Below are 26,178 nucleotides of genomic sequence, written 5' to 3' on the forward strand. Positions count from 1 at the left end.
GAAGGTTGCAGTTTCTTTCCTTGGTCACCTCGAAAGACAGAATATTACCCGTGCTCACAGTTGATTTTTTTTTTTATATTTGAGAGTGAAATATGGAGCCATTCAGGAAAAGAAGTTACTTTTATCTCGTTGCTAAAACAAAATAGCCAGCACCCAAAGTTAAAGGGGGAAAAGTTTATTTAGCTCACAGTTTGTAGAGGTTTCAGTCCATAATCGGCTGGCTCCAATGCACAGTGGCACATGGCAGAGGGGGAACAGTTCATGGTGGACAGAAGCCAGCAAAAGCAACAGGGAACTTTAACAGCTTCTTTCTGCTCCTTTTATCTTATTCAGGCTACTTGAGGGGGCGAGGTAGCACTCACACCCTTAATCCTAGTGCTCTGGAGCCTAGCATTGAACCATGAATCAATTCCAACTTCACACACTCTAGCTAGATCAAGCCACCTCTGAAAAAGCCCCACTTAACATCTGCACAAGGCTTTGGGGGGTGTCTAAACACAAGCCACAACACAACCTTAAAAAATCAACAGAATCAGATTTATGTAGTTGTCAGATTGATTTGTTCATTCCAGCAGGTAAAACTGTAAGTTTATGATGTCCTTATGATTTTCTTCAGAAGGCTGAGATGATATATGATCGTTAGTACCCACATGGTAGAGGCCGTAATGAGGATTCAGTATTGCTGCTGAGAAGTCTGTAGCATTTCTAGATGGGGAAAAGGCAGCAAGACATGGGAAGAGGACATGTGTTGGAGCACATTCAGAAATCCACCATAGGGGGCCGGGGATTTAGCTCAGTGGTTCCGCTGTCTGCCACGCAAGAACAAGGATCCCAGTTTGATCCCTGGTACCAAAAAAAAGAAAAAAAAGAAATACATCATAATTGGGGTACAGTGAATGTAGGGACATAAGTTTGAACCATCCTTTTTACTTAGCATTGTTCTTAAAGTTCTCGATACCTATTTTTATTTTCTGCCTCAAGATTTTTTGTTCCTGCTTATCGCTGTCCTCTATTTTCTTTATCTTCTGTTAGAGAGCACCTATTTTATAATTCCTTTTAGGAAGAAAACAGGATCAAGTTAGGAGAAGGTAGAGAAAATTAAATGTCCAAAATTCCAGATGATTGAAATAAATTAGATCTTATCAGTGAAATCATTTGTAACCTTTAGTTAACATATTTAAGTTTAATTTAAATCAAGGAGTATAAGGATCCTTTATTATACAGATGTAATTGAGTACAGATAAAATTTTAATAATCAAGTTGTGCTTTCGAAACTAACTGTGGCTTGATGTGTCCTACTTAGTTTACCAAATTTAACTTTGGAAACTACTTTTAGCTTGTTCTTAAGCTTAAATCAATTTGTAAATATTACTTTTAACCCCAGAAATTTACTTTTCTAAGCAGACTTTTCTTTAAGCTATGTTCTCTTGCAAATAAATTATTCATGCTTCAGTAGCGGACAAGATGAGTGGTATGTGTTGGCTGCAGTGGTCCATGCCTGTAGTCCCGCTTATTCAGGAAGCTGAGGCAGGAGGATTACTTGGCCTGGAAGCTCAAGAGCCACCTTGCTGCATAGCCAGAGTTCATAAATGAGTGAGTTTCATGTGTATTTGACCACTGGTTTTATTCTGTTGTGCTTTCAGAATCTTTTTGGCAGTAATAGCCTGGATGGAGGAAGCAGTCCTATGATCAAGCCCAAAGGAGACAAACAAGTGGAATACTTGGATCTAGATTTAGATTCTGGGAAATCCACACCACCACGTAAGGTAAGTGAAACTTTGTTTTCTAAAGACAGAACCTGAGCATGGTGGCACATGCCTGTGATACCAGCACTCTGGGAGGCTGAGGTAGGAGGATCATAAGTTCGAACCAGCCTGGGCAACTTAGTGACTTAGGGAGACCCCATCTCGAATTCAAAAGGCTAGGAATGTAGCTCAGTGTAAAGGCCCTGGTTTCAGTTCCCAGTACCATAATACATACATACATACGTACATACATACATACTTTAAATTTAAAGAATCATCTTCTTTGGGAAAATTTTATTACGTTTAATTTAAATTTAGTAAAGTCTAGGTTTAGGAGTAGCTTGGCCATAGAGCACTTTGCCTACCATGCAGAAGGCCCTGGCTGGGTGCAGTCCCTAGCCTTGAAAAGTAAAAAATAAACGAACAAACTTAGTAAAGTCTGTTATTTAATGCTGCTTAGTAATTCACAGATAATAAAATTGTAAGTTTACTCTTTTCTGATGTTATGGGAGTTACACTCTCAGTGTTTACCATTAAAATGATTATTGAACAAATTCTGAAGTTAATCAGTGTCTCCATTCTCTTCGATGTATTACCTCAAATTATGCACTGTTTTTTGTCAGAAATTTTATTTTTTGTTAAACCCACAAACTAGAGAGAACTATTACTCTTCTTATTGCAAAGAAAATATTTAAATTTCACTACCTATTTGCTGACTTATCATTCCTTCTTAAATCTCAGACTTTTCCTTCTGTTAATTAATAATTTTTCCTTCCTCCTTGAAATACAGTCATTAGAAGTGCCATTAGTCTGTTGGTAGCAAATTCCTTTCAGTTTTTGTTTAATTTAAATGTCTTCCTTTTGCCTTTGGAAAACAAAATTTTGTTGAGTGTACAGTTCTTGACTGACAGTAACTTTCTCAACACATGGAAGATACTGTCCCACGATTACCTCGCTTCTGTTCCTGTTGGAAAAATCAGTGCTATAATTCCTTTGTAGGGTGTCTGTCTTTTCCGTCTGGCTGATTTTAAGCTCTCTTCTGTCTTTAGGGTTTTACAGTTTTATTAATGTGTCTTATATATATATATCTTACTTCGTCCAAGTAGTGCTGCATTTTCCCCTGGATTTCTATTTCTCTAAGTTCTGGAAAATTCATTTAGTGCCTTTAGACATTGCTTAATTTTTTTTTCTTTCCTTTGAGGTGCCTTTTGGTCTTCATTTCTTTGAATTTGCTATATTTCCCATCTCTCTTATCACTCTTTCATAGTTGTCATCTTATCATTTCTCTTTAACTGGATAATTTCTGTACATGTCACTAAGTTTACTCATTTTCAATTCTTCCTATTCAGTTCTTCATTTAATTTTTATATTTCTAAATGATTTGATTCCTTTAGGGGTATACCTCACTGATGTCAGTAGCTTTGTATTCCTGACTTTAATTTATTCCTTTTTAATTTTAGTCTTGATTTCTTTTAAATATTTTATGCATATATATTTTCTACTGCTGACGTAGCGGTTTCAATAACTGACATCCTTGAAGGTTTAAGTTGTGTTTATTGTTTTTACTAACCACAGAAACAATGGCTTGTTTCCTTTATGTTCATTCATTTTTATGTCAAGTTCATTGCTGAATCCTGAGGACCTAAATTTCCTCCAGAGAGGATTTTTTGCTAGAAACTAGAAGGTACAAGCACCCTGGAACCTCATTGCTTCTCCGCAAGGGCTGGCCTCACAGGATAGCCTCAGTTTTCTTATCGTTCCTTCCTTGGGCGTCCTTGGGCTGAGATTGAAGTTCGTCCTAAGGACAGCACTGCCTTTGCCGTGCAGCAGCTCAGCCCTGCCCCTGTTTCTCTTAGACCTTACCTATTTTATTTTCTAGTAAGCCCAGCAGTGAATTGATAATTATATCTGTTTGAAGTTATCTAGTCTCTAGTTGGAATTTAGGAACAAGAGGGCATTTGACCTGTGTAGTTTGTTCCTGAATTATTGCTTTGCAAAACTTATTTCTTAACTCGGAGAGTAAACACTGATTTGTGTTCTCTGAGCTTTAAAACAAAGTTAAGCTTAAGCTAAAAAGTCAACCAAGCTGTATATGTCCCTGTTTCTTGTGAATTTCATCTGTGATCAGAGCATTAGTTTTGAGCTCCTTTTGTTTGTTGTTCAAATTCTTCTCTAGGACCATTTTAAACTTAAGAGAAAACAGTGTATCGTTAGGAGAAAGATAAAAATTGATAAATTGAAGTCATAGCTGTTATTTTTTGTAGCCCAGTAGAATGTCTGGAGAATTCAGAGTGCATATGTGTGTTTTGAGACTGAATTTCACTCAGAAACACTCCTTTATAAGTGGCACTTTCTGGTGTTTTCTTTGTTCTAGCAAAAGAGCAGTGGCTCTGGCAGCAGTGTGGCCGATGAGAGAGTGGACTATGTCGTGGTGGACCAGCAGAAGACCCTGGCTCTGAAGAGTACCCGGGAGGCCTGGACAGATGGCAGACAGTCCACGGAATCTGAGACACCAACCAAGAGCGTGAAGTGAAAACACTGCTTTGCCATTTCCGGGCAGAAGTGAACTGAATCATGGTGATAAACCCTGCTTGAAGCCATCTCGACACTTCTGCTCTTAATTAGATCATCCAGTGAGCAGAGTTGAAATCAAAGGGCCCTTCGGACATAAACAATTTGGACTGAAAATGGTGCTTCGTGGTTTCTGAACAATTTGTAACATGTAAATACTGTGGGAAAATAGTATTGTGTAGCTCCCAGAAAAACATTTGTCTCATAGTTAACACACTTGTAGTATTACTGTATTTATGCACTTTTCATTTAAAACATTGGTTTGGGTATTCCCAATGTACCTTAACAGAATTCCCTGGGGAGTTCTTGTTTTTCCTCACACTACTCTATATAACGATACTAAGTTAACTAAGCTACTTTTAGATCTGGACATTGCTGTTTAATCTACAGTCTAACAACATGAGAAGTAGATTCATAAGTTAGCCGTCTCCCTGAAGCTTCAGGTCGTAATTATTAGCTTAAACTGGGCTATAATTCGATTCATCTTTTTACCTTCCGAAATGCAGACGATAATGTATATACAGGTGTCAGAATCTAGTTCTTTGCTTCATGTTCATTTAGTTTTTAATGGTAGATCTTTGTTATGTTTTGTTAATTACAGTGTTTTTGGTTCATTGAGTGAAGATTCTGCAGGGTGGGATCTTGCACCTTTGAAAGACTGAATGTAATTACACTATCACGTAAGCCTGGAAATTGTTGATGGCATGTAGTGATGATGTGCTCTTACACTTGCTAACATGTATTAAACGTTATTTAGAAAAGGTGGATTATGTAATAATCAGGTACGTACCTGGCACTAATGTGCTAACACACTGATCAGGTTTAGACAGTGAGTTTTAGTCGTGTATTCATTAGCCCTAGTGTTGGTTTCCAGTTTAGAATTAAGGAAACAATTGACATCTGCTCTTAGTAACAGCAACATACTGTGATTTTTTAATTAAACAGTAATTCAGATTTATTACTCTTAAGAATGAAATTCTGTCTTTTGACACCATAGTGCCCTTTCTATGATTTTTTTTTTTTTTTACTCAATATTCTTCTTGGCCTTAGATTTAAATCCCTATGCAATTAATGTTTTATATCTGCATTTTTTTTAAAAAAAAATAGATGTTATATAAGTGATTCTCATATGTAGCACCTATTGTTTTTCCAGTAAAAAAATTGAAGATTTTGTAATGTGATTTGTATTCACTGCCCCAATTGACAAAGTAGTGGAGTCTTGCTATAATATGAAACCTTACAGTCATGGACCCCTTCCAATCAGATTTCTGAAATTCAGAAGACTGGTATAAAACTGTGATGTGGATATCAAAACTACAAATTATAGTGAGGCTACAATTATACTTATCTATCTTGGCTTTGCAACATAACTTAGAAAGCAGGTATAGTTTGGTTTTTTAACCTAAGTTATGTACAGTCTCTTATGTATTGATTTGAGACTTACTAACAGACTTTGGGGGCATAGATATAAGAATGCCACTGCAGAGACAAGACCTCTCCTTTCAGACCTCTTAACTGGTGCCTAAGTAAATAGATGTGTCCTGATTTCTAGCCCATTGGCCGTAATACTATGCTAGATTAATGTCCTAGGTTTATTTCTCCAGTCCACAAACTAAGTGTTCATAACGAGATGAATTGTAGACTAGTAATGTTTGATGCTTTTAAATGTTTGCTTCTTAAAAACAAAACAAAAAAACTAAAACCCACAACTGAATTTTGAGGTGGATGTTTCAATAAAAGAGATTGTTTGAGTTTGGTGTGGAAGCTGTTTTGTAATAAAACCAAAAAACAAAATCTAAAAATCACTGACACGTGCCTGAACTATCAAAACACAACACAGTTGGTGTGTAACAATACTAAATTGTGTTACCTGGAGGATGTACATATTTTGAAATTTAAAACACAGTAATAAACATTTGATTAATTCAGAAATTTTAAAAAATTATCTTTAAAGCTGCCTGTTGGGAAAGTCCAAAGCAATTTTGTCTGTTTTGAAGTGTAATTTCTCCTTAACTTTTTACAAGTTACTGTTTTTGTAGACCTACAGTACTAATTTTTAGAGATCTTACCATTGTGTTGAATGTTTAAGAATCGATGGGCTGAGTATGTACCTCAGTCAAAGGTAGAATGCAAGCTTAGCCTGTGAAAGGCCCTGGGCTCAATCCTAAGCACTACGCCCACCAAAAAAAGGAAAAGAATTAAGAAAGGTGGCTTGCTTTAGAAAACTAAAGCACATTAAAGATTGTAATAACAAATTAAAAGGCAGTTTCATAGAAAACAGTATTTTTAAATTTTTATGTGTTCCTCCAGTACATATTGCCTAAAAATATAATGTATTTTGAGTTTCCATGTGTATTTTAGTTCATTACTATGAATAATAAGATTTCTGAATTATTTCTAAATAATGTGTATTTGGAGTTACAGTTGATAAAAACTCAGCAGCCAGTTTATTTCTCTGCCTTGACTTATTTAAGGGAGGTGGAAAAAAACTGATTTACACAAACATAAGTACAAATAAGAGCAGATTTTAAACTAACTTTCCTGGAGAGTCTTTACTGAGAGGTAGCTGAAATTATATTTCAAGGCTTATATCAAGTGTATTACCTTGCTAGTGGAACTTAATACATATACAGTTTGCAGTGTGGTAAAATGTACCTTTTATTAAGTTCTTAAATATGCACTTAAACTAAATTTGAATCGTATCCTTTTTTTTTGGTACCGGGGATCAAACTCGGGACCTTGTGCTTATGCAGCTGGCGCCGGAACCACTGAGCTAAATCCCCAGCCCTGAATCATATCCTTTTTAAAAAATCATATCCTTAACCCTAACTCAACTTCAAGAAGCTAGATTCCAGCAAGGCATGGCATGAAAACCACTGGTGAATCATGTGACTGTTAGGATATTATGTATCAGAAATCTTTTTCTTTCACACCTTTTGTTATTTTATAACACTCTAAGATCTTAAGGTTTCAATGCCAAAGCACAGTTCTGCTTTTAAAAGTCAAAATTTAGACTTGAAAAATTTAAGCTACTTAGCTCACAGAAGATATCACTCAGTAAGCTACAAAAAATATTTTTAATCTATATAATTTTACTGTGAACACTAGAAAATTCTATAAAGGTACTAAGTGTGTGTGTGTGTGCACACGCGTGCACAGAAAGCATCATATTTAATCACAGACTAAATTTAATTTGATATAGAAATACTGTGTGCATTATGGTCATAATTTCTTCTGGACTTCTTATATTTAATTAATGGAGCTTACAATTTTCCGCTTCATAAGTGCGTTTAAAGTGGAAATTGAACATCGACGTAGTGGGGAAGTTGTCTGTCTTTCCCTGTTGGAGAAAAAGTATTTTTTATGTTTTGCTAAAATACAAACTATTTTATGCTTGCAGACTCTTCCTTAGACCCTGGTCATACCTGTTGGCTGCTCGCAGACACCTTTCATGCCTCCTGCTTTTGGTCCATTCAAAGACAGGCCTCAGATTTTGAATGAGTACCAGCCTTTGACAGTTCATGCCGCCGTTGACTGCTTTTTGTGTTCCTCTCTTCCGGCCCTTCTGCCAGATCTTATCCTTCACTGTCGGGTAAATTGGGTCAGTGCAAAGGATTGTCCTATGCTCGAGTCACCTGGGTACATAGACTATGAAGACCTCTACCCTACTGTAATTACTCTCAGTAACATCCGGTGTCCTGTAAATTTTTATATAATTTAAAAAACTGAACTATGTGATGAAAAGCCATGATGGGAACAAATATTGTGGCCATTAAGATAAAAATGAGTTGTCAGATCATTTAGATTGTCTTCTCTTCCATAGACCCCTTTAGGTTCAATATCATCTCTGCGTTTCAATGAACTAATTAAGGGATTAGCATAGTTTGTGCCTCCTTTACATAAAGACATTTTGTGTGAGCTCTGATAACCTAAATCAATTGTTGATAATCCAAATTTTAACAGCAAAATCATATGTAAAATTTTATTTTTCTCCTTCTGCGTATCTTTTGTAAAGATCTCATTGTAGATATTTTCTGGTACCAAATAAAAGTTTTCAAACAGTTTGGTTTCAAGACCTTTAAATAGACAGTTTGGATACTGAGATTTTGAAATAAGGACATATAAACATATTTAGAGATATTTAATAAGAATATATAAATGCGTATTTCCAGCCCATCCTTAAAATCTTTTATTTTTATTAGCACATGTTTGCAGTACATAATGATTTCATTCATCGTGGAGAGTTGGTAATTGTACATAGCACATCTTAATTCTTTTTTTCATCCCCTTCCCTCTCTGCTCCCTGCATTGCTTGGGCCCCTTCCCATTTGCAAAGATCTGTCTCCCCGTTTTCTATTAAATATATTTTACTTTGCTCTTTATATTTGGGTGTGTCTTAAGAAAATCATGTATTAAGGCCGGGGATTTAGCTCAGTGGTTTCACAGCCTGCTGCGTATGCGCAAGGACCCGAGTTTGATCCCTGGTACCCGCCCCCCGCCAAAAAAAGAAAAGAAAATCTTGTATTATTTAAGTTTGTGTCTGATTCATTTCACTTAATACTGTTGTCTCAAGGTGCATCTATTTTCCTGCAAATGACTCAAGCTTATCCTCCTTTATGACAGAGTAGTACTCTATTGTGTAGAAACACCACATTTTCTTCTATCTCTTCATCCATTAATGGATATATATGCTGCTTCCAAGATTTAGCTATTGTGAGTTGTGCTGCTATAAACATGATGTCTTCAACTCTTTGTGGAAAACACTTAGAAGGGAAATAGCTGAATGAAATGGAATATTGTCTTTTAGGCTTTTGAGGAATCTTTTTCTGCTTTCCATAATGGTTGTACTAGTTTGCATTCCCACCAACAATGAAGCCCCCCAACACACACAAAAGGGACCCCTACCCCTTGCCTTGCCACCATTTGTTATTTGATTTCTTGATGATAACCATTCTTTCTGGAGTAAGATAGAATCTCAGTGTTGTTTTAATTTGCATTTTTCTAAAGGCCAGAGATGTTGGAAACTTTAAATCTTTTTTATTTGAACCAAAAACTTAGTTGGGCTGTTAATTGTATTCCTAGACCCACTTCTGTGCTGTCACTCATTTTCTGTTAGGCGAAAATACGATTTGCTCTAAATAGAAAGCCGAGTGTGACCACATGCACACACCTGTTGTTTCTCTGTCCAGCCAGTGTTTACCAGCATTTTATTGAGTAAAAGACTAAATACACAAGGGCCTGAAGGTAACCTTTGCCGTCAGAGAGTATTTTATATGTAAAACATGACCTGGGGAATAATACAGTTTATTCTCCAAGGAGTTTTCAAGCATCCCCTGTAATTCAGGAACTCCTAGGGATTGGAAAAAAATCAACCCTTTGTTCCATTCAGACCAGCATTTTGCAACTGATTCTCCTTAAATCATTTTTAGGGAGGATAGAATTATCTTCTTTGCATTCACCCTAACCTCGTCTGTCTTTGTAGCACCTTGTAAATAAGCATTAAGCATCTTTGAGGAAAAAGCTGCCTCCTTTGATAGAGAAACATTTTCAAATTGCAATACCACCTTGGGGGAGGGGCAAGTTTTGTTAGAGTTTTTTGCAGAATAAATTGGCAGTTCTTTGTTGGTGCACATGTAAAAGCTGAGTCAGTAATAGGAGACATTTTATTAAATGTGATTGAATAACACTCCCCTTAGGATTTCATGATGTAGTTTACATAAGTTGTTTAAATAAAAATACGTGATCACCTATAGAAAATTAAGGTTCTTGAGATGTGTTTCTGTACTTCATTAGATAGGATTTTATTACCATTATGTCTGGAGAATAACTTTTTAATCAGTGTGTGACCTATGCAGTGCCCAGAACGTTTGGAGTATTCTACGTGTAGGGCATATGTAATGGTGTAGAAAACTTAACTAAATTCCCCTAAAAGCTATCAAATATGGCATTGTGATGGTTAACTTTGTGAGTCAATTTGAATGTGCTGTGGTGCCCATGTGTCTGATCAAACATGTTCCTATGAAGATATTTTGTAGATGTGATTAATATTTACAGTTCATTGATTTTTAAGTGAAGCAAATCACCCTTCCTACTTTGGTTTCAATCAGTTGAAGGCCTAAGAGTGAAAGCTGAGGTTTCCCAAAGACGAAATCCTGGCATATAAGGGCCGATTGTGTAAGAGGGTATAAGTTGCTCAGTGGTAGAGTTTGTCTAGCATGCACATGACCCTGGGTTCAATCCCCAGCAAGAAAAGGAGAGAGGGAGGGACAGAGAGAGAGAGAGAGAGACTATAATCTTACCTGAGTTTCAAAAAAGTACATATGCACACATGAATATGTTGTGAGTTCAAAGCCAGTCTGGACTACAAAATGAGGCCTTGTCTCAAAAAAAAAAATGTTTTCAACAATGAGTTCTTCGTATTAAACACATTGAGCAATGAACATGCATTGGTTCATTAATCTGAGTGCTGCTTACAAATATGCCAAGCAACAGTTTTAAAGTTTAATTTGAAATGTATTAGCAGTTTTTGCTCAATTTTTTTCTCTAAAATTCTCTTGAATTTCTGAAACCATTTATTAATGATAATGAACCAAGTTTTCACTTCTGACCATTAATTTAATGAATCATTAAATTGGCATCTCTGGCGAGGAAAAGCAATATGCTAAGAAACAGAGATGATTAGATTCTTGTTGAATAGGGTTCAGGGTCCTGGAAAGGACAGAATTTCATTTGTAACACTGGGTTATAGTCATGGCTGTTTCTGAAACATGTTTCTGTAGGTCGTCAGACAGGATTTTATCAGTATTATGACTGGAGAGTAACCCTTAGATCGGTGTGTGATCTATCAGTGCCCAGAATGTAGTCTTGACTACCCTGTCACATGATAGGACCTAACACCTGTATTTAGTGATCCCTACTTTAAATTTCCTTTTTATATGTAAAACATGTTTATATACATTCATAACTATTTTTTTGGTGTTCATAACTATTTTTTTTATAATCAGCTTTGTGAGAACAATGAGTGTGTGTAAGTTGCCTAATCCTTATAGACAAAGTAGTTATTTTGCTTTTATGATTAAAGAGAAGATAATAAATGTTGTCCCGTTATTCTACTGGATAGTGGCCTACTAAAAATTAAATAATTTCACTAAGGTAACTGCTAAATGTGTAGCATTATGTCAAGTGCTGTGGGAAACACAGAAGAAATATATATCATCTTTGTCTTTACAAATTAACACATGTGATATAGAAAAGATCCAGGACAGTGATTCCAGTTAAAAATAGTTAGAATAAATCATTCCAAGTTTCCAACCAAGAGCTACCAAAGAAAAGACAAGAAAAGTGGGCCGGGGATTTAGCTCAGTGGTTTCGCCACCTGCTGCGCAAGCGCAGGGACCTGAGTTCAATCCCCGGTACCAAAAAAAAGAAAAGAAAAGACAGTGTTGTACTCAAGACAAACTTCATAGAGATGGACATTGAACTGAGCACTGGATAATTTGCAAGAAGGAAAGAGGATATCCAAGAACAGAGCAATATAAATAATTAATTAGTTTGCTACTTGTTTAGTTGTTTTACAAGAAGATGATGTAAAAAGACAAAGACAATTTGGAGAACTGTGAGTTACATGGAAGGAGGATTATGAATTTTGCATTAGTTACTTTATGTGCTGTAACAACTCAAAGTGTAGTCTCTTTGATAAAATACTAACAGTTACCTACTCTCCTGGTTTCCATGGTCAGAAATTCAGAAGTATCTGGGATGGGCAGGCAGTTCTGGCCCAGAGTCTCTGATGAAATTCAGTCAGATCAGCTGAGACTCATGAGACTGTCATCCAGGGCTGAAGGGTCTGCTCAGGTGGTCACTCTGATGACTGACAAGTTGGAAGTTCCTGGTGATACAAGTCTGTTTTCCTCTTCTTGTGCATTTCCTCACAGAGATACTTCTGTATCCTCATAGTTTGATGACTGGCTTCTTCCAGAGCTAGTGATTCAAGAGACCAAGCAGAGACTGCAAGGGTCTTTTAGGACCTAGCCTTGAAAGTCACACAGTGTCATATCTGTTGCACTTCAGCATATTGTACAGTCCATTCCTTGATTTCTTGTGGAAGGAGACTTACAAGGTGAAGAATACCAGGCACTTAGGACCACTGGGAGCTATCTCAGAGGCTCACTATCACAAAGGCAGAGTTAAGAGTCAAGCGGTGAGGCCAACGATGATGAATGAGGCTTTGGAAAGCAAGTGGAATGACAGTGAATTGAGAATTAAGAACTTCAAAGTGCCAGAAAATAATCCAAAGCACAGAAAGAATAAGCCACAAAGAGTCATGTATATACATGGTAATACTGTATATATTCTTAGTAAATCCTCATAGTATTGCCAGATAGGTACAGTTATTTTTTACAGCCTTCAATTTATACAACTCCACAAGAATTTCCCTCAGTTCCACCAACCAAAGATTATAGTTTCTTCCTCTGAAAATTACAAGATGAGTAACAATACATATTTTTCGCATTTGGCTTTCATGATGGTGCCTGAGTCCTCTAGGGCTGCCAATATAAAGCAGCACACACTGTGTGGCTTGAACAGCAGAAAATTATTTTTCGCAGTTCTGGAGTCTCCAAGGCCAAGATTAAGGCATTGGTCAACAGGTTTGGTTTGTCCCAAAGCCCATTTTCTACTTGTTGATAACTATCTTTTCACTGTGTCTTCCCATGGTCTTTTTCTCTTTTATGTGGTAGTAGCCATGTCCTCCTACATTAAGACCATAGAGTCTGTTGGTGAAACCTTGTCCAACAGACGCAGCTCTTACTGAATGTCAGTAACAGCTCCTTCCACTGGCTCCCTTCATTTATGAAATACAAACCTTGTCATCGTTATGGACTACACCTAGTCACTCTTATAAAGACACCAGTCAGATCAGAGCCCACCCATATGACTCAATTAATCTTTTTTTTTAGTATATATTTGCAACACATAATGAATACATTCACCATGGGAAGTTGGTACAAGTACATATTGCATCTTAATCCTTTTTACTTCCCTTCTCCTCCTCTCACTGCTCTCTCCCTCCATTTCTAGATCCTCTTCCCATTGGTAGAGAGCTATTAATTTAATCTTAAGTACCCTTTAAAACCTCTATCTCCAAGTTTTGCAAATGAGAAGGGGGCCAAGAAATGGAGGAGGCAGAGAGGGTAAAAGAAATGGAAATAACAAGAATTAAGATGTGTTATTTACACATACCAACCCCCCAAGATGAATGTAATCATGTACTGTACAGATGTGCTAATAAAAATTAAAATTAAAATTAAAAACATTTAAAAAACCATTAAAATAAATACAACATGCTCAAAAAAATGCTCTATCTCCAAAAAGCAGTCATATTCCAAGATACTAAGGGTTAGGACTTAAACATGAATTTGGGTCAGGGGACACACTTCAAGTCTATAATAGCTGTCAAGCTTAGACAATGACATTAGACATTAGAAATTAGAAATTTGTCTTATCTGCCAGAATACTAGTCTACAATCATAGTATTTTATCACTGTCAAACCAATAATGCAATTAACAAACATTTATTAACCATTGACAAAGAAATAAAGGTCTATGAAAGATTGGCTTATTTAACTGGATATTCAACCTCTTTCTAGAACGCCTTCTGCTATCTCAGAAGCTGTAATGATAAAAACTTCATTTCCTAGTAGCCGAAGCTCTGAATGTCATTGGCTTTCCACCAGGCAGATTCATTTAGGCTCAGAAAATGAGTTCAGTAGAGAAAGACAGTTTGTATTAAGTAAGTAAAGCGGTGGATTCCAGATCCTTGGTCTATAGCCAAGCTGGTGTATGCTTAACGCTAAGAAATGCAGCACCCTGATGACACTCTGGATTCAGTGATTGGTGCAGTGGTCTCAACCTGGATTCTTGCTTATTCCCATGTTTGCTAGTTCTTTTATTTTTTATTTTGGTACCAGAGTTCAAACTCAGGACCAGGCACTTGCGAGGCAGGCCCAGTGCCACTGAGGTAAATCCCCCAGCTCCATCTGTGGCACTGTTCTGAGAATTATTCCCAGAGTCCTTTCATAGCTGCCAGTGAGTGTAAACTCTTAACTCTCCATATTAATTTCCTTTATGCTTAAAATTATTACTGTGGTTAAGCTCGTTGAGAACTGACACAGTAGCCAAGTATTTTGCATTCTGACATTTTTTTCTTGTCTCGCATTATAAAACTGTGCAACTGAAGAAAATATGGAGAAGAGGGGAAATGCCTGGAAACCATGTTTCTGCCCTGTCTTTATCTGACTGTGCAGTTGCATTCTTTCTGCATTAACTACTGTCAATAATATTTTCCTTGGTCTTAAGCATCTAAATTGTCTTCTGCATAGTAATCCTTTACATAGTTTGTCATAAATATTTCCTAGGTCTTTATTTTATGAAAAATAAAACAAAATTTCATAAATAAGAGAATACAATATTGTCCTATTACACTGTGTATTATTATCTTCATTGTAATTACTGAGAGTACAAGACATAAGCCAAAAAGATTCTTACAAAAAGAAACACAATAATACAAGTCTCTTTTTTCAACAAACTGTGATAAGCAAGTATTATAAGTGAAATCTACTAGTGTATATATTGAAATATATTTAAAACAGTGGAATTTGTAATTTGGGGAAGTATATGAACTTCTCCCTATTTCCTATTTGTCTCTCTTCTATCTTGCTCTTTATTTGTGTTTCTCATATAAGAGAAACCATGTGATATTTGAGGTTATGTGTCTGACTTATTTCCTTAACATTATGTTTTCAAGTTGCATCCATTTACCTATACAAATGCTTTGTTTCCTTTCTTTATGGCAGTGTAGAACTCCATTGTGTCTAAATACCTCATTTTCCTTATGAATTCATCTGTTGGTGGAAATACATGCTGTTTCCAAGATGTAGCTGTTACAAATTGTGCTGTTATAAACATGGGTATGAATGTATCCCTGTAATATGATGATTTTTAAGTCTTTTGGGAAAATACCTAGAAGGGGAACAGCTGGGTCAAATGGAATTTCTATTTCTGGTTTTTTGAGGAATCTCCACACCAGTTTCCAGAGTGGTTCTACTAGTTTACATTCTTACCAACAGCGTAGTAGAGGTTTCTCTTCCCCACAACCTTGCCAGCATGTGTTATTAGATTTTTTGATAATAGCCATTCTTCTCGGTTAAGATGGTATCTCAGTGTAGTTTTAACTTGCATTTCTCTGATGACGAGAGATGATGGGTATTTTTGCATGTATTTATTGGCCATTGTTACTTCTTCTGGGAAGTGTCTATTCATTTCGGTTGCCCATTTTTTGATTGGGTCTTTTATTTTTTAGGGAGGGATCTAATTTTCTTGAGTTCTTTATATATTCTTGATGTTAGTCCTCTATAAAGGACTAGCTGGCCAAAGAGTTTCCCATTCTGTAGATTATCTCTTCACTCTGTTTGTTGTTTCCTTTGCTGTGGAGAAGCTTTTAAATTTGATATGATTCTATTTGTTGATTCTCAGGATCAATTCTTGTGCCATTGGGGTTCTCTTCAGAATATCCTTGCCTACACCTATGTCTTTAAGAGTTGTACTTACTTTATCTTTCAGTAGATTGTTTCTGTTTTAACATTTAGATCTTTGCTCCATTTTTATTTAATTTAGTACAGGGTAAGATATATGACTCTAGACTCAATCTTCAGCACATATATATCAAATTTTCCTGGCTCATTTATTAAAGAGGCTATCTTTCCTCTAATACATGATTTTGGCTCCTTTGTCAATGATCAAATAGCTATATGTCCCTGGAGCTGTTTCTGCTTCTTCTATTTTGTTCCATTGATCCACTTGCCTGTTTTTGTGTCAGTACCATGCTGTTTTAATCATTGTGGTATTATAGTATAATTTCAAGTCTGAGTTGTGATGCCATCTGCTTTGCTTTTGTTACTCAGGATTGTTTTTGCTGTGCTGGGCCTCTTCTAATTCTGTATAATTTTAAGATTGTTTTCTCTAACTCTGTGAGAATTGATGTTGGTATTTTGATTGGGATTGCATTAAATATGTGTATCAGTTTTGGGAGTATAGCCATTTTGATTATATTAATTCTGCCTCCCTAGGAAAGAGAACATTTTTTCATTTTCCAATGTCCTCCTCAATTTCTTTTTTCAGTCTGATGTAATTTCACTGTAGAAGTCTTTCACTTCCTCAGTTAGGTTAATATCTAAGTATTTAAATTTTTGATGCTATTGTAGATGGTATTGTTTTCCTAATTTCTTTTTCAGTGAGTTCACTATTAGTGTATAGGAATGCTAATGATTTTAAAGTATTTATTTTGTATCCTACTACATTGGTGAATTTTGTTATCAATTTTAGGAGTCTTGTGGTAGAGTTTTCGAGTCTTCTAATTAAAGGATCATGTCCTCTGCAAATAGTGATATTTTGACTTTATCCTTTCAGATATGTATCTTTTAAAAATTTTTTTCTCTTGCCTCATTGCTGTGGCTTATATTTTGAGGACTATATTGATCAGCAGTGGTGATAATGGACATCCTTGTCTAGTTTCTGATTTTAGAGATAAAGTTTTCCACTTCTCCCCATTTAATATGCTATTGGCAGGAGGTTGATCATAAATGACTTTTATCATGTTGAGATAAGGTCCTTCTATAACACTGATGGTGAACCTTTCAGAGTGCTTTCAATGATGACAAACAGCCTGCTGCCACATGCATGCCATAGGTTTGCCACTTCAGGGGTTTTATCATGAATGGATGTTGGATTTTGTCAAAGGCTTTTTCTGTAGCTATTGAGATGATCATGTGATTTTTGTCCTTGCTTCTGTTTATGTGATGAATTATATTTATTGATTTTCCCATGCCGAATCATCCTTGCATTCCTGGAATGAGTCCTGCTTGGTCATGGTGTATGATTTTTTGATGATTTGTTGCATTCTATTTGCCAGTATCTTCTTTTTTTTTGTTTGCTTAAATTCTTTTATTGGTACATTTTAGGTATACAACACAATTACATTTCTCATTGGGAACTTTTACCTTTATATGATGCTTCATTTTTCTTATTTTTTCCCCGTTCCTGGTCCTCCCTTCACCTCCTCCACCCTTCCCTATTTACAAAGACTTTATTTCCATTTTCTCCAGTTCTCATCATTTTTCCTTTCCCTTCTTTCCTTTCCCCTGCCCCTCCCACTACCTCTACCCTTTGGAACTTTTCTTATTATTTTGCATTATCGATTATTCATTCTAATCATTGGTACATTTTAGGTATACAATATAATGACATTCATCGTTGGAAATTTGCACCTTTACATAATCTCTCTTGGTTCTTATTTTTCATCCATTCTGCTAATCTGTGTCTTTTGATCAGCGAGTTATGTCCATTTGTGTTGATAGTTATAATTGATAAGTATTTATTTATACCTCTTATTGTATTAATTTTCTGTTGCTGTTTTGCTTTCTCTCCCTTCTATGTAATTACTATCCCTATCTGATGAATTCAATTTTATTGGATCTTTGGACATTGTTAGCTTCATTGTCTCTTCTAAGATTTCTATGAGAATTTTTGCATTGTTGGTTTGGTAGTCATAAATATCTTTAGGTTTTCTTCATCATGGAAGTATCTTATTTCTCTATCAATTTTGAAAGATAACTTTGTAGGATATAACAATCTAGATTGAAAGCTGTTTTCTTTAAGAGCTTGAAACACTTTATTCCATGCTCTCTTTGCCTGTAAAATTTGTGTTGAGAAATCTGTTGTAATTCTTTCCTTCATAAGTGATTCATTACTTTTCTCTAGCAAACTTTAAGATTCTGTTCTTGTGTTGTATTTCTGGTATTTTAATTATTATGTGGCATGATATGGATTTTTTGATGATGGCTAGTTAGGATTCTATATCCTTCACTTATCTGTGTATTAAATTCCTTTTCCATGTCTGGAAATTTTCTGCTATTGCTTGTGTAAACAGATTTTTTATGCTTTTCATGCTGTCTTCTGACTTTTCACTAATTCCAATTACTCTTATATTAGGCCTCTTTGAGTTATCTCAGAGTTGTTGGATCATTTTTCATGTTCTCTTGTGGTTTTTTTTGTTTTGTTTTTGTTTTTTTAGGTATATCTCATTAATTGATCATTGATCTCAGCTCTGTCCTCTAGGTTCAACACTCAATCTTCACGTTGGTTGATTCTGCTACCCATATTTTCAATCATGGTTTTAATCTTCTAAATTTCTGTTTGGAACTTCTTTATGGTCTCTCATTCTTTTCTGTTCTGGGCAGTCATGTTTTGCATCTCTTTCTTAAGCTCCACTAACAGTTCATTAGTGTCTAACTTTAATGATGACAATTTGGCACCCCCTGCTGGGGACCAAGCTATTTGAGGAAAATGTTGTGCCCCAGGCTCCACAATCTCAAGGCTGGTATGACTTGGTTTAGAAATAGGGACATATATGGAAGGCTGCATGTTTCTTGACTTGTGTGAAGAAAGCTCATAATCACAGCATTCCTAGGGCAAGATAACATCTGAAGAGGACAATGCAAAAAAAAAATGTAGGAATCCAGGTATAGGGAAGGACTTAATCCCCTTAACTTGTTCCCTTTGTGAGAATTAACTTGTTCTTCATTTTTTTATTGCCGCATTCTTACTGTGGTCACTCTTCCAGGAAAAGTACACTATCCCTCCCCCTGTGCTTCTTGCTGGCTAACAAAAGTGGGTCAGCTGCAGAGTTTATCAAGCTTGTTCATTAGAGACAGGCTTCTTCTGGTACCCTTATACCTTGAATGTTGTCTTTGTCTCTCTTTATTCCCCATCTCCCCCTTCTACAGGTATTCGAGGGTCTGATCATCCCCTGGAACCCCTTACATTTATCTGTAGTAATTCACAGAACATGTTTCTGCTGAATGTTGGTGGAAGTGCCAGAGCTCGAAACACCATTAGGTGGCCTTCCTCAGGACCAACCCCTCTGATGATTACTCCCCCTGATCCTAGATTCCCACAGCATAATAAAGGCCCCATGGTATTCCTGGTCTGAGCATAGGTCTCCCAGGGGATCCCAAGAGATCTCTATTTAGCTCTCACCCTTAAGACTATGTTCCAAGTTTGTCTCTTACCCAGTCTCTGAGGAAGGGTATTACTTCAGTGCTGAAGCAAGACTCTCCTTCTGGGTATTCATCTCTCCTTCAATAAGGTCAGTTTCTTGGTTGTCAACTCTGTTATCTTGTGCTTTTGAGAATGTAGGGAATGGGAGCAGGGAGGGTAGAACAGATTCTTCCCAGTGCCTCTGGCCTCAGGCATGGGTCCCCACAGGCTGTTGGTATCAGCTGGGGGTGGGGCTTCCTAGGGCTTGAAACATAGATTCCTGACACTTGAAAATGCTTTTTAAAAAGAGATAAACCCTTCCAGGTTATGCCTCCAGTGCCTTGTCTCTTTCAAATAGACTCTACTTTCTAATGGCAAGTCAGCTATAGCATCCCTATAACCTAATCACCTTCCAAAAGTCCTTCATTTGAGCACAGGAGAGTTTAGAGGATCATTCTTGATCTAAAACATAGCAAATATGAAATTTTGAAAAAATAGACTATTACAATATTTAAAAATAAAATTACTTAGAATATATTTAAAATAGGATGTGCAAAACTACTACAAAACATTATTAAGAATGAGTAAAGAAAAAATAGAGGACTGTACAACATGTTGGTCATATTTTTGTTGTTGCAGCAAAATGCTTGAGAAAAACAACTTACAAGTAGGAATGGTTTGTCTTGGCTTACAATTTCAGAGGCTCAGTCCATAGTTGATTGACAGTGTTGCTTTGGGCTTGTGTTGGAACAGTACATCATGGCAAAAGCATGTAGCAGAGCAGGTCTGTTTATTTTGTAGCAGCCATGCACGGGGCAGGGGGGGCGAGACAGAGAGACAGAGAGAGAGAGTTGCCTTAGGTGTATTAATATCCCTGTCACAGGCACACTCCCAATGGCCTAACCTCTGCTAGGCCAAACTTGTCAGGGTTCCATCATTTTCTGGTAGCGCTATAGGAGGATGACCAAGCCTTTTTTCCACATGGGCCTTTGAAGGATATTCCAGATCCAAACTATAGCATACAATGCTCATGGATTGGGTAATTCAATGCTGTGAAGATGGTAGTTTTCCCCAAATTTGATATTTATATTCAAAGCAGTCACATTAAAAAGCCAAGAAGGCTTTGTAAAATGAACCTGAGAAGTTGAATCTTAAATTGTCATAATAATGCAAAAGACCAAGAATAGCCAAAACACTCTTTAAAAACAACAATGTGGAAGAAGTACTCTGCAAGATTTATAATTTATTATAAAAATATTGCAAATGATTCAGTGTAGTAGTGTTACAAAGAAAGGCAAATATGCCAGTGGAACTTCTAATCACACAAAAATGGCATTCTGCAGACAGTCAGAAAATAATGTTCCTTTTAGTAAAAGATGGTGAACCAAATGGATATCCACATGAATAAAAGAAAGTTGACTTCTAGATCACATCATTAAAATAATACCAATTCCTACTAAAATGTAGATACAATTGTAAAAGGCAAGAAAATAACAAAGTTTATATAGGATAATTTATCATGATTTGGAATAAAAGAAGTTATTTTTTAATGTTTTTATTATTTATTCATTTTTGCAATAGTAGAAATTGAACCCAGGGCCTGACACATAGTAGACAAGTGCTCTACCTCTGCACTTCATCCTCAAGCCTTTCTATTTTTATTTTGAAATAGGGTCCTTTTAAATTGCTCAGGTTGGCCTCAAACTTAAAATGCTTCTTCCTTTGTGTTCTGAGTAGCTGGGACTACAGGGAGCACTACACATTCCTTTAAGAGATTTCTTAAATAGGACACACACAAAATACTAATCAAGCCAGGGATTTAGCTCAGTGGCACCGCATCTGCCTCACAAGCTCAAGGTCCTGGGTTCGACCCCGGGTACCAAAAAAAACAAAAACAAAAAACAAACAAACAAAAAATACTAATCAAAAAGACAAATGTGTTGGGGATATAGCTCAATGTGGATTTGACCCCAGTACCACAATACATAAATAAATAAAAAATAAGAGTGATAAATTATATTATATGACAATTAAGAACATCTTTTTATCAATAGATAACATTAAGAGAATCAAAGACAAAACCTATATTTGCAACCCAGATAATTGATAACATATTTATCACCTAAATATATTTAGAATTCCTACAGATTAGTAAGGAAATTACAGTAATCCAAAAAGGCTGAGTGAGACAAGAGAAATAAGCAGAATTTTCACAAAAATATATAAGAAAGTCTCAAACACATGAAATTATTCAATCTTTTTGGTAAATGTGAAAATGGAAATTAAAACCACAATTGTATACTACCACACATCTATAAGGATGATTAAAATTTTTAAGATTGCCAATAAAAACAAAAAAAATACTATTAATATGACCTGGCAATCATTGTTAAGAACAGATTTTAGTAATTTCATTATGTTTTGCATACATTCTCCACATCTGTTCTCTAAATTTCATATTTAGTCTAAATAAAATAAAAAAATAATTTTCCTTATGAGATATTTTTTCCTATAAAATTATTTGAATAAATGCTATAATTACATCAAAAACATATTGTACAACAATCTTCTCCCTCACGGCCATGTTAGGTGTTCTTCTAAATTTTATATATATATATATGACTTATAAGATTAAATTATCTTGATATTACTTTATTTTTTTCCCTGAGGTTTTGTTTCTGATTTTATAGTGGCTATGAACAAGTTATTATTTAGTTGACAGCACCCTCTTCTGCCTGAAACTACATCTTCATGGGATATTTAACAAGTGGAATATATATAAATTTTATTGGTACATTTTAGGTATACAATATAATGACATTCATCATTGGAAATTTGTGCCTTTATATAATCTATTTTAGTTCTAATTTTTTTCGCCATTTCCCTGCCCTCCCTTCAACCCCTCCATCCCTCCCTATTGACAAAGACTTTGTTTCCATTTTTTCCTTTTCTCATATTAATTCCACTCCTTTCTTTCCTTTTCCCTACCCCTCCCACTTCCCATTCCCCTTTGCCCCTTTTCTTCCTATTTCACATTATCTACTATACCTTTTAGTCTTTATTTACACCTTCAGTTTCTCACACCAGAGAAACTATTCAATATTTACACATCTGCCCTATTTATTTTACTTAAGAGTATCGCCTCAATGTGCATCCATTTAGCTATAAATGTCTCTAATTTCTCATTTTTTATGGCTGATTTTTATAACAAAAACACATTTTCTTTATCCAGTCTCCAGTTGATGGGCACTTGGGCTGTTTCCAAGTTTAGCTATTACAAACTGTGCTGCTATGAACATGGGTGCACATATATCACTGTGGTATTATTCTTTTAATTCTTTGGGGAAGATACCCAGCAGGGGAATAGTGGGGTCAAATGGGACTTCCAGTCCTAGTTCTTTGAGGTATCTCCATACTGATTTCCACAGTGCTTGCACCAGTCTACACTCCCACCAGCAGTGGAGTAGGGTTCCTCTTTCCCCACAGCCCCATAGGCATTTGTTCTTGGTTGATTTCATGATAGCAGCCATTCTTTGTGGGGTGAGGTGGAATCTCAGCATTGTTTTCATTTGCATCTCTTGAATGACTAATGATGTTGAACATTTTTTCATATGTTTATTTGCTATTTCTACTTCTTCGTCTGAGAAATGTCTATTCATTTCAGATGACCATTTTTAGATTGGGTCTTTAAATTTGGAAGTTTGAGTTTTTAAAAGTTCTTTATATATTCTAGATAGTAGATCTTTTTCTGAGGAACTGCTGGTAAAAATTTTTCCCACATTGTGAGTTGTCCCTTAGCTCTGTTGGTGGTTTCTCTTGCTGTGCAGAAGCTTTTTAATAAGAATGAGATCCCACTTGTTGATTGTTTGTGCTAGTTCCTGTGCAACTAAAGTTTTTTTCATAAAATCTTTTCCTACACCAGTGTCTTCAAGAGTTCTACTTTACTTCTCTTCCAGCTAGTGTAGTGTTTCTCTTTTAATATTTAGATCTTTTAATCCATTTCTATTTTAGTTTAGTGCGTGGTGAGAAATACAGGTCTAGTTGTAATCGGAATATATTTATATAACTATATTTTCATGGAATTACAATTGTAAAAGTTTCTTGAAGCCAAATAGTCTCCCTTGGGTCTCTAGTTGGCCAGCTTCAATGTGTAGTCTTTTCCTTTAGAACTTCAAAAGCAGATGTCCTCATGCTTGCCTTAGTAATTGCATGTGTATTTGGTGTTTTTGGTCTCAAAGAATTCGTATGTATATATTTTTAAATTATAACGTGTAAATTATAATTAAATTATAATTGTGTTCATTTCCTATTGAGATGGAATTTACATGCCATGCATTTTACTCATTTAAAGCACACAACTTTTAAAAACTGTATTTGCAGAGTTATACAAACATTGCCCCATTTAATTTTAGAATATTTTTATCAGTCCAGAAAGAAATTCTATACTCAATAATACTACCATCCCCCTAACTTTATCCATGGCCCACGCAAACACACAAATCTACTGTCTACGCTATGATTTTCCATTTTCTAGGCATTGAATATAAATAGAGTTATACAATATGTGATATAGTCTTTTGTAACTGGCTTTTTCATTTAGATAATGAGGGAAGTCCATCATTATGGTAACATATATCAGCACTGCAATCATTCTTATTTCTTTTTTAAAAAATTTATTTTTCTTAGTATATGTTTGCAGTATATAATGATTACATCGATTGTGGGAAATTGGTATACATACATAACACTTGTCAACCCTTTTTTTGTTCCTTCCTTTCTACCCTCCCTTAAAATTTTTTTTTGCCAGCAACAGATTCATTTATTTTATAAATCTGTACAAATTTAATTATCATAAATAGTTAATCAGCCAGATTAACACATGAAAAAACATGCAAGACACATAGGACAATTATACTAAATCAATGTTTTGTTTTTTGACACAGGGTTTCACTACTTAGATGGCCTTGAACTCGTTATGTGCTCCAGGCTGGTCTCAAATTCATGGTGATCCTCTTGCCTCAGGCTCCCAAGTCCTGGGATTACAGATGTGTACTACCACACTACTACACCTGGCTAAGGTACATTTTTGGATACATTGTCCATGGTGGATTACAATAACTATTTTCCCTCTGTTTTTTCCTATTGTCTGCCATTAAGTTTGCACTTTATTTATATTTTGGGTTTCTCATATGAGAGAAACTATGTAATATTTAAGCTTGTGTGTCTGATTTACTTTACTTAACATTATGGTCTCAAGGTGCATCCATTTTCCTACAAATAAGTCTAATCTATCCTTTATTATGGCAGAGTAGTACTCCACTGAATATAAATACCATATTTTTTAATCCATTCATCTGTGGGTGGACATATAGGCCTCTCCCAAGATTTAGCTATTATGAATCATGTTGCTATAAATATGAATATGCATACATGATATTATGCCTAGGTATGATTCTGGAAGATACCTAGAAGGGGAGTAGCTAAGTAGAATGGAATTTTTATTTTTAATTTTTTGAAGATTTTCCATATTCATTTCCATAGTGATTATATCAGTTTATACTCCTACTAACAGTGAAAGGGGGTTCCTTTTTCCCTGCACACTCTCCAGCTGTTATTCGTGGTTGATTTCTTGATGATTGATACTCTTTCTGGAGGGAGATGAAGTCTTAGTGTTGTTTTAATTTGCATTTCTCGAATGGCTAGTGATGTTGAACATTTTTTTCATGTATTTATTGGCCATTTGTACTTCTTCATCTGAGAAATGTCTATTCATTTCAGATGTCCATTTTTTGATGAAAGGTCTAATTTTGAGATCTTTGTATATTCTAAATTATTATTCCTTTATCTGAAAAACAGCTGGCAAAATTGTTTTTGCCATTGTGTGGGCTATCTCTTCACCCCTTTTGATGGTTTTCTTTGTTGTACAGAAGTTTTAAAATTTGATGTGATGCCATTTGTTAAAGAGGCTGTCTTTCCTCCAGCAAAAACATTTGGCCCCTTTGTCAAAGACAAGAGAGCCGAGGGTGCCTGGAGCTGTTTCTGCATCCTCTATTCTGTTCCATTGCTCCACAAGTCTGATCTTTTTTTTTTTTTTTCTGGTCAAGACTATGCAGTTTTGATTTTGTTTTTTTAAAATCGCTGTAGCTTTGTAGTGTAACATGAAGTCTGGAATTCTGATTGTGATGCAGCCTGCCTTGCCCTTGTTGCCTAGTATTGCTTTTACTATTCTAGGTCTCTTCTGGTTTCATATAAATTTAAAGATGGCTTTCTCTAGTTATGTGAGAAATGCTTTTGGTGTTTTGTTTGGGATGGGGTTCAATCTGTATAACAGCATAGAAAATATGGCCATTTTGACTAAATTGGTTCTGCCTATCTAGAAACGGGATATCTTTTTATTTTCTGATGTCCACTTCAATATTGCTTTTCAGAGTACTGTAGTTTCGTTGTAGAGATCTTTCATTTCCTTGGTTAAGTTAATTCTTAATTATTTCATTTTTCTTAATGGTATTGTAAAAGGTATGGTTTCATTTATTTCTCTCTTGGTGAGTTTGTTACTCGTATACAGGATTGCTGTTGAGTTTTGGGTGTTAACTTTGCATCTTGTTATGCTGCTGAATTTGGTTATTAATTCTAGAAATCATTTGGTGGAGTTTTGGGGGTCTCCTATGAAGAGGATCATGTCATCTGCACATAATGATAATTTAATTGTTTCTGTTCCTATCAATATCCCTTTTATTTCTTTCTCTTGTCTAATGGCTGGGTAATGTCA

The 26,178-nt window shown here is 35.6% G+C and overlaps 1 protein-coding gene across 11 annotated transcripts in view; it reads left to right on the forward strand.

Moving 5' to 3' along the window:
- The window catches only part of Gab1 (GRB2 associated binding protein 1), a 140,953-nt gene extending 116,450 nt beyond the window's left edge, over positions 1-24,503 (forward strand). For 9 of the 11 annotated variants that reach the window (XM_004868901.4, XM_004868903.4, XM_004868902.4 and 6 more), the window contains 2 exons: positions 1,644-1,766; positions 4,120-6,067. In XM_004868901.4, the coding sequence (XP_004868958.1) occupies positions 1,644-1,766; positions 4,120-4,278 (282 nt within the window). In that variant the 3' untranslated portion in view covers positions 4,279-6,067. Of the gene's footprint in view, positions 1-1,643; positions 1,767-4,119; positions 6,068-7,716; positions 13,939-24,352 lie in introns of those variants that run through there. The other 2 variants (XR_015443960.1, XR_015443959.1) reach the window with 2 other exon arrangements.
- Positions 24,504-26,178: the final 1,675 nt, after the last annotated feature.

This window comes from Heterocephalus glaber, unplaced genomic scaffold, assembly GCF_053883595.1.
Source record: "Heterocephalus glaber isolate CG9 unplaced genomic scaffold, H.glaber_assembly_v1.0 deba00001587, whole genome shotgun sequence".
NCBI classification, from domain to species: Eukaryota; Metazoa; Chordata; class Mammalia; order Rodentia; family Bathyergidae; genus Heterocephalus; species Heterocephalus glaber.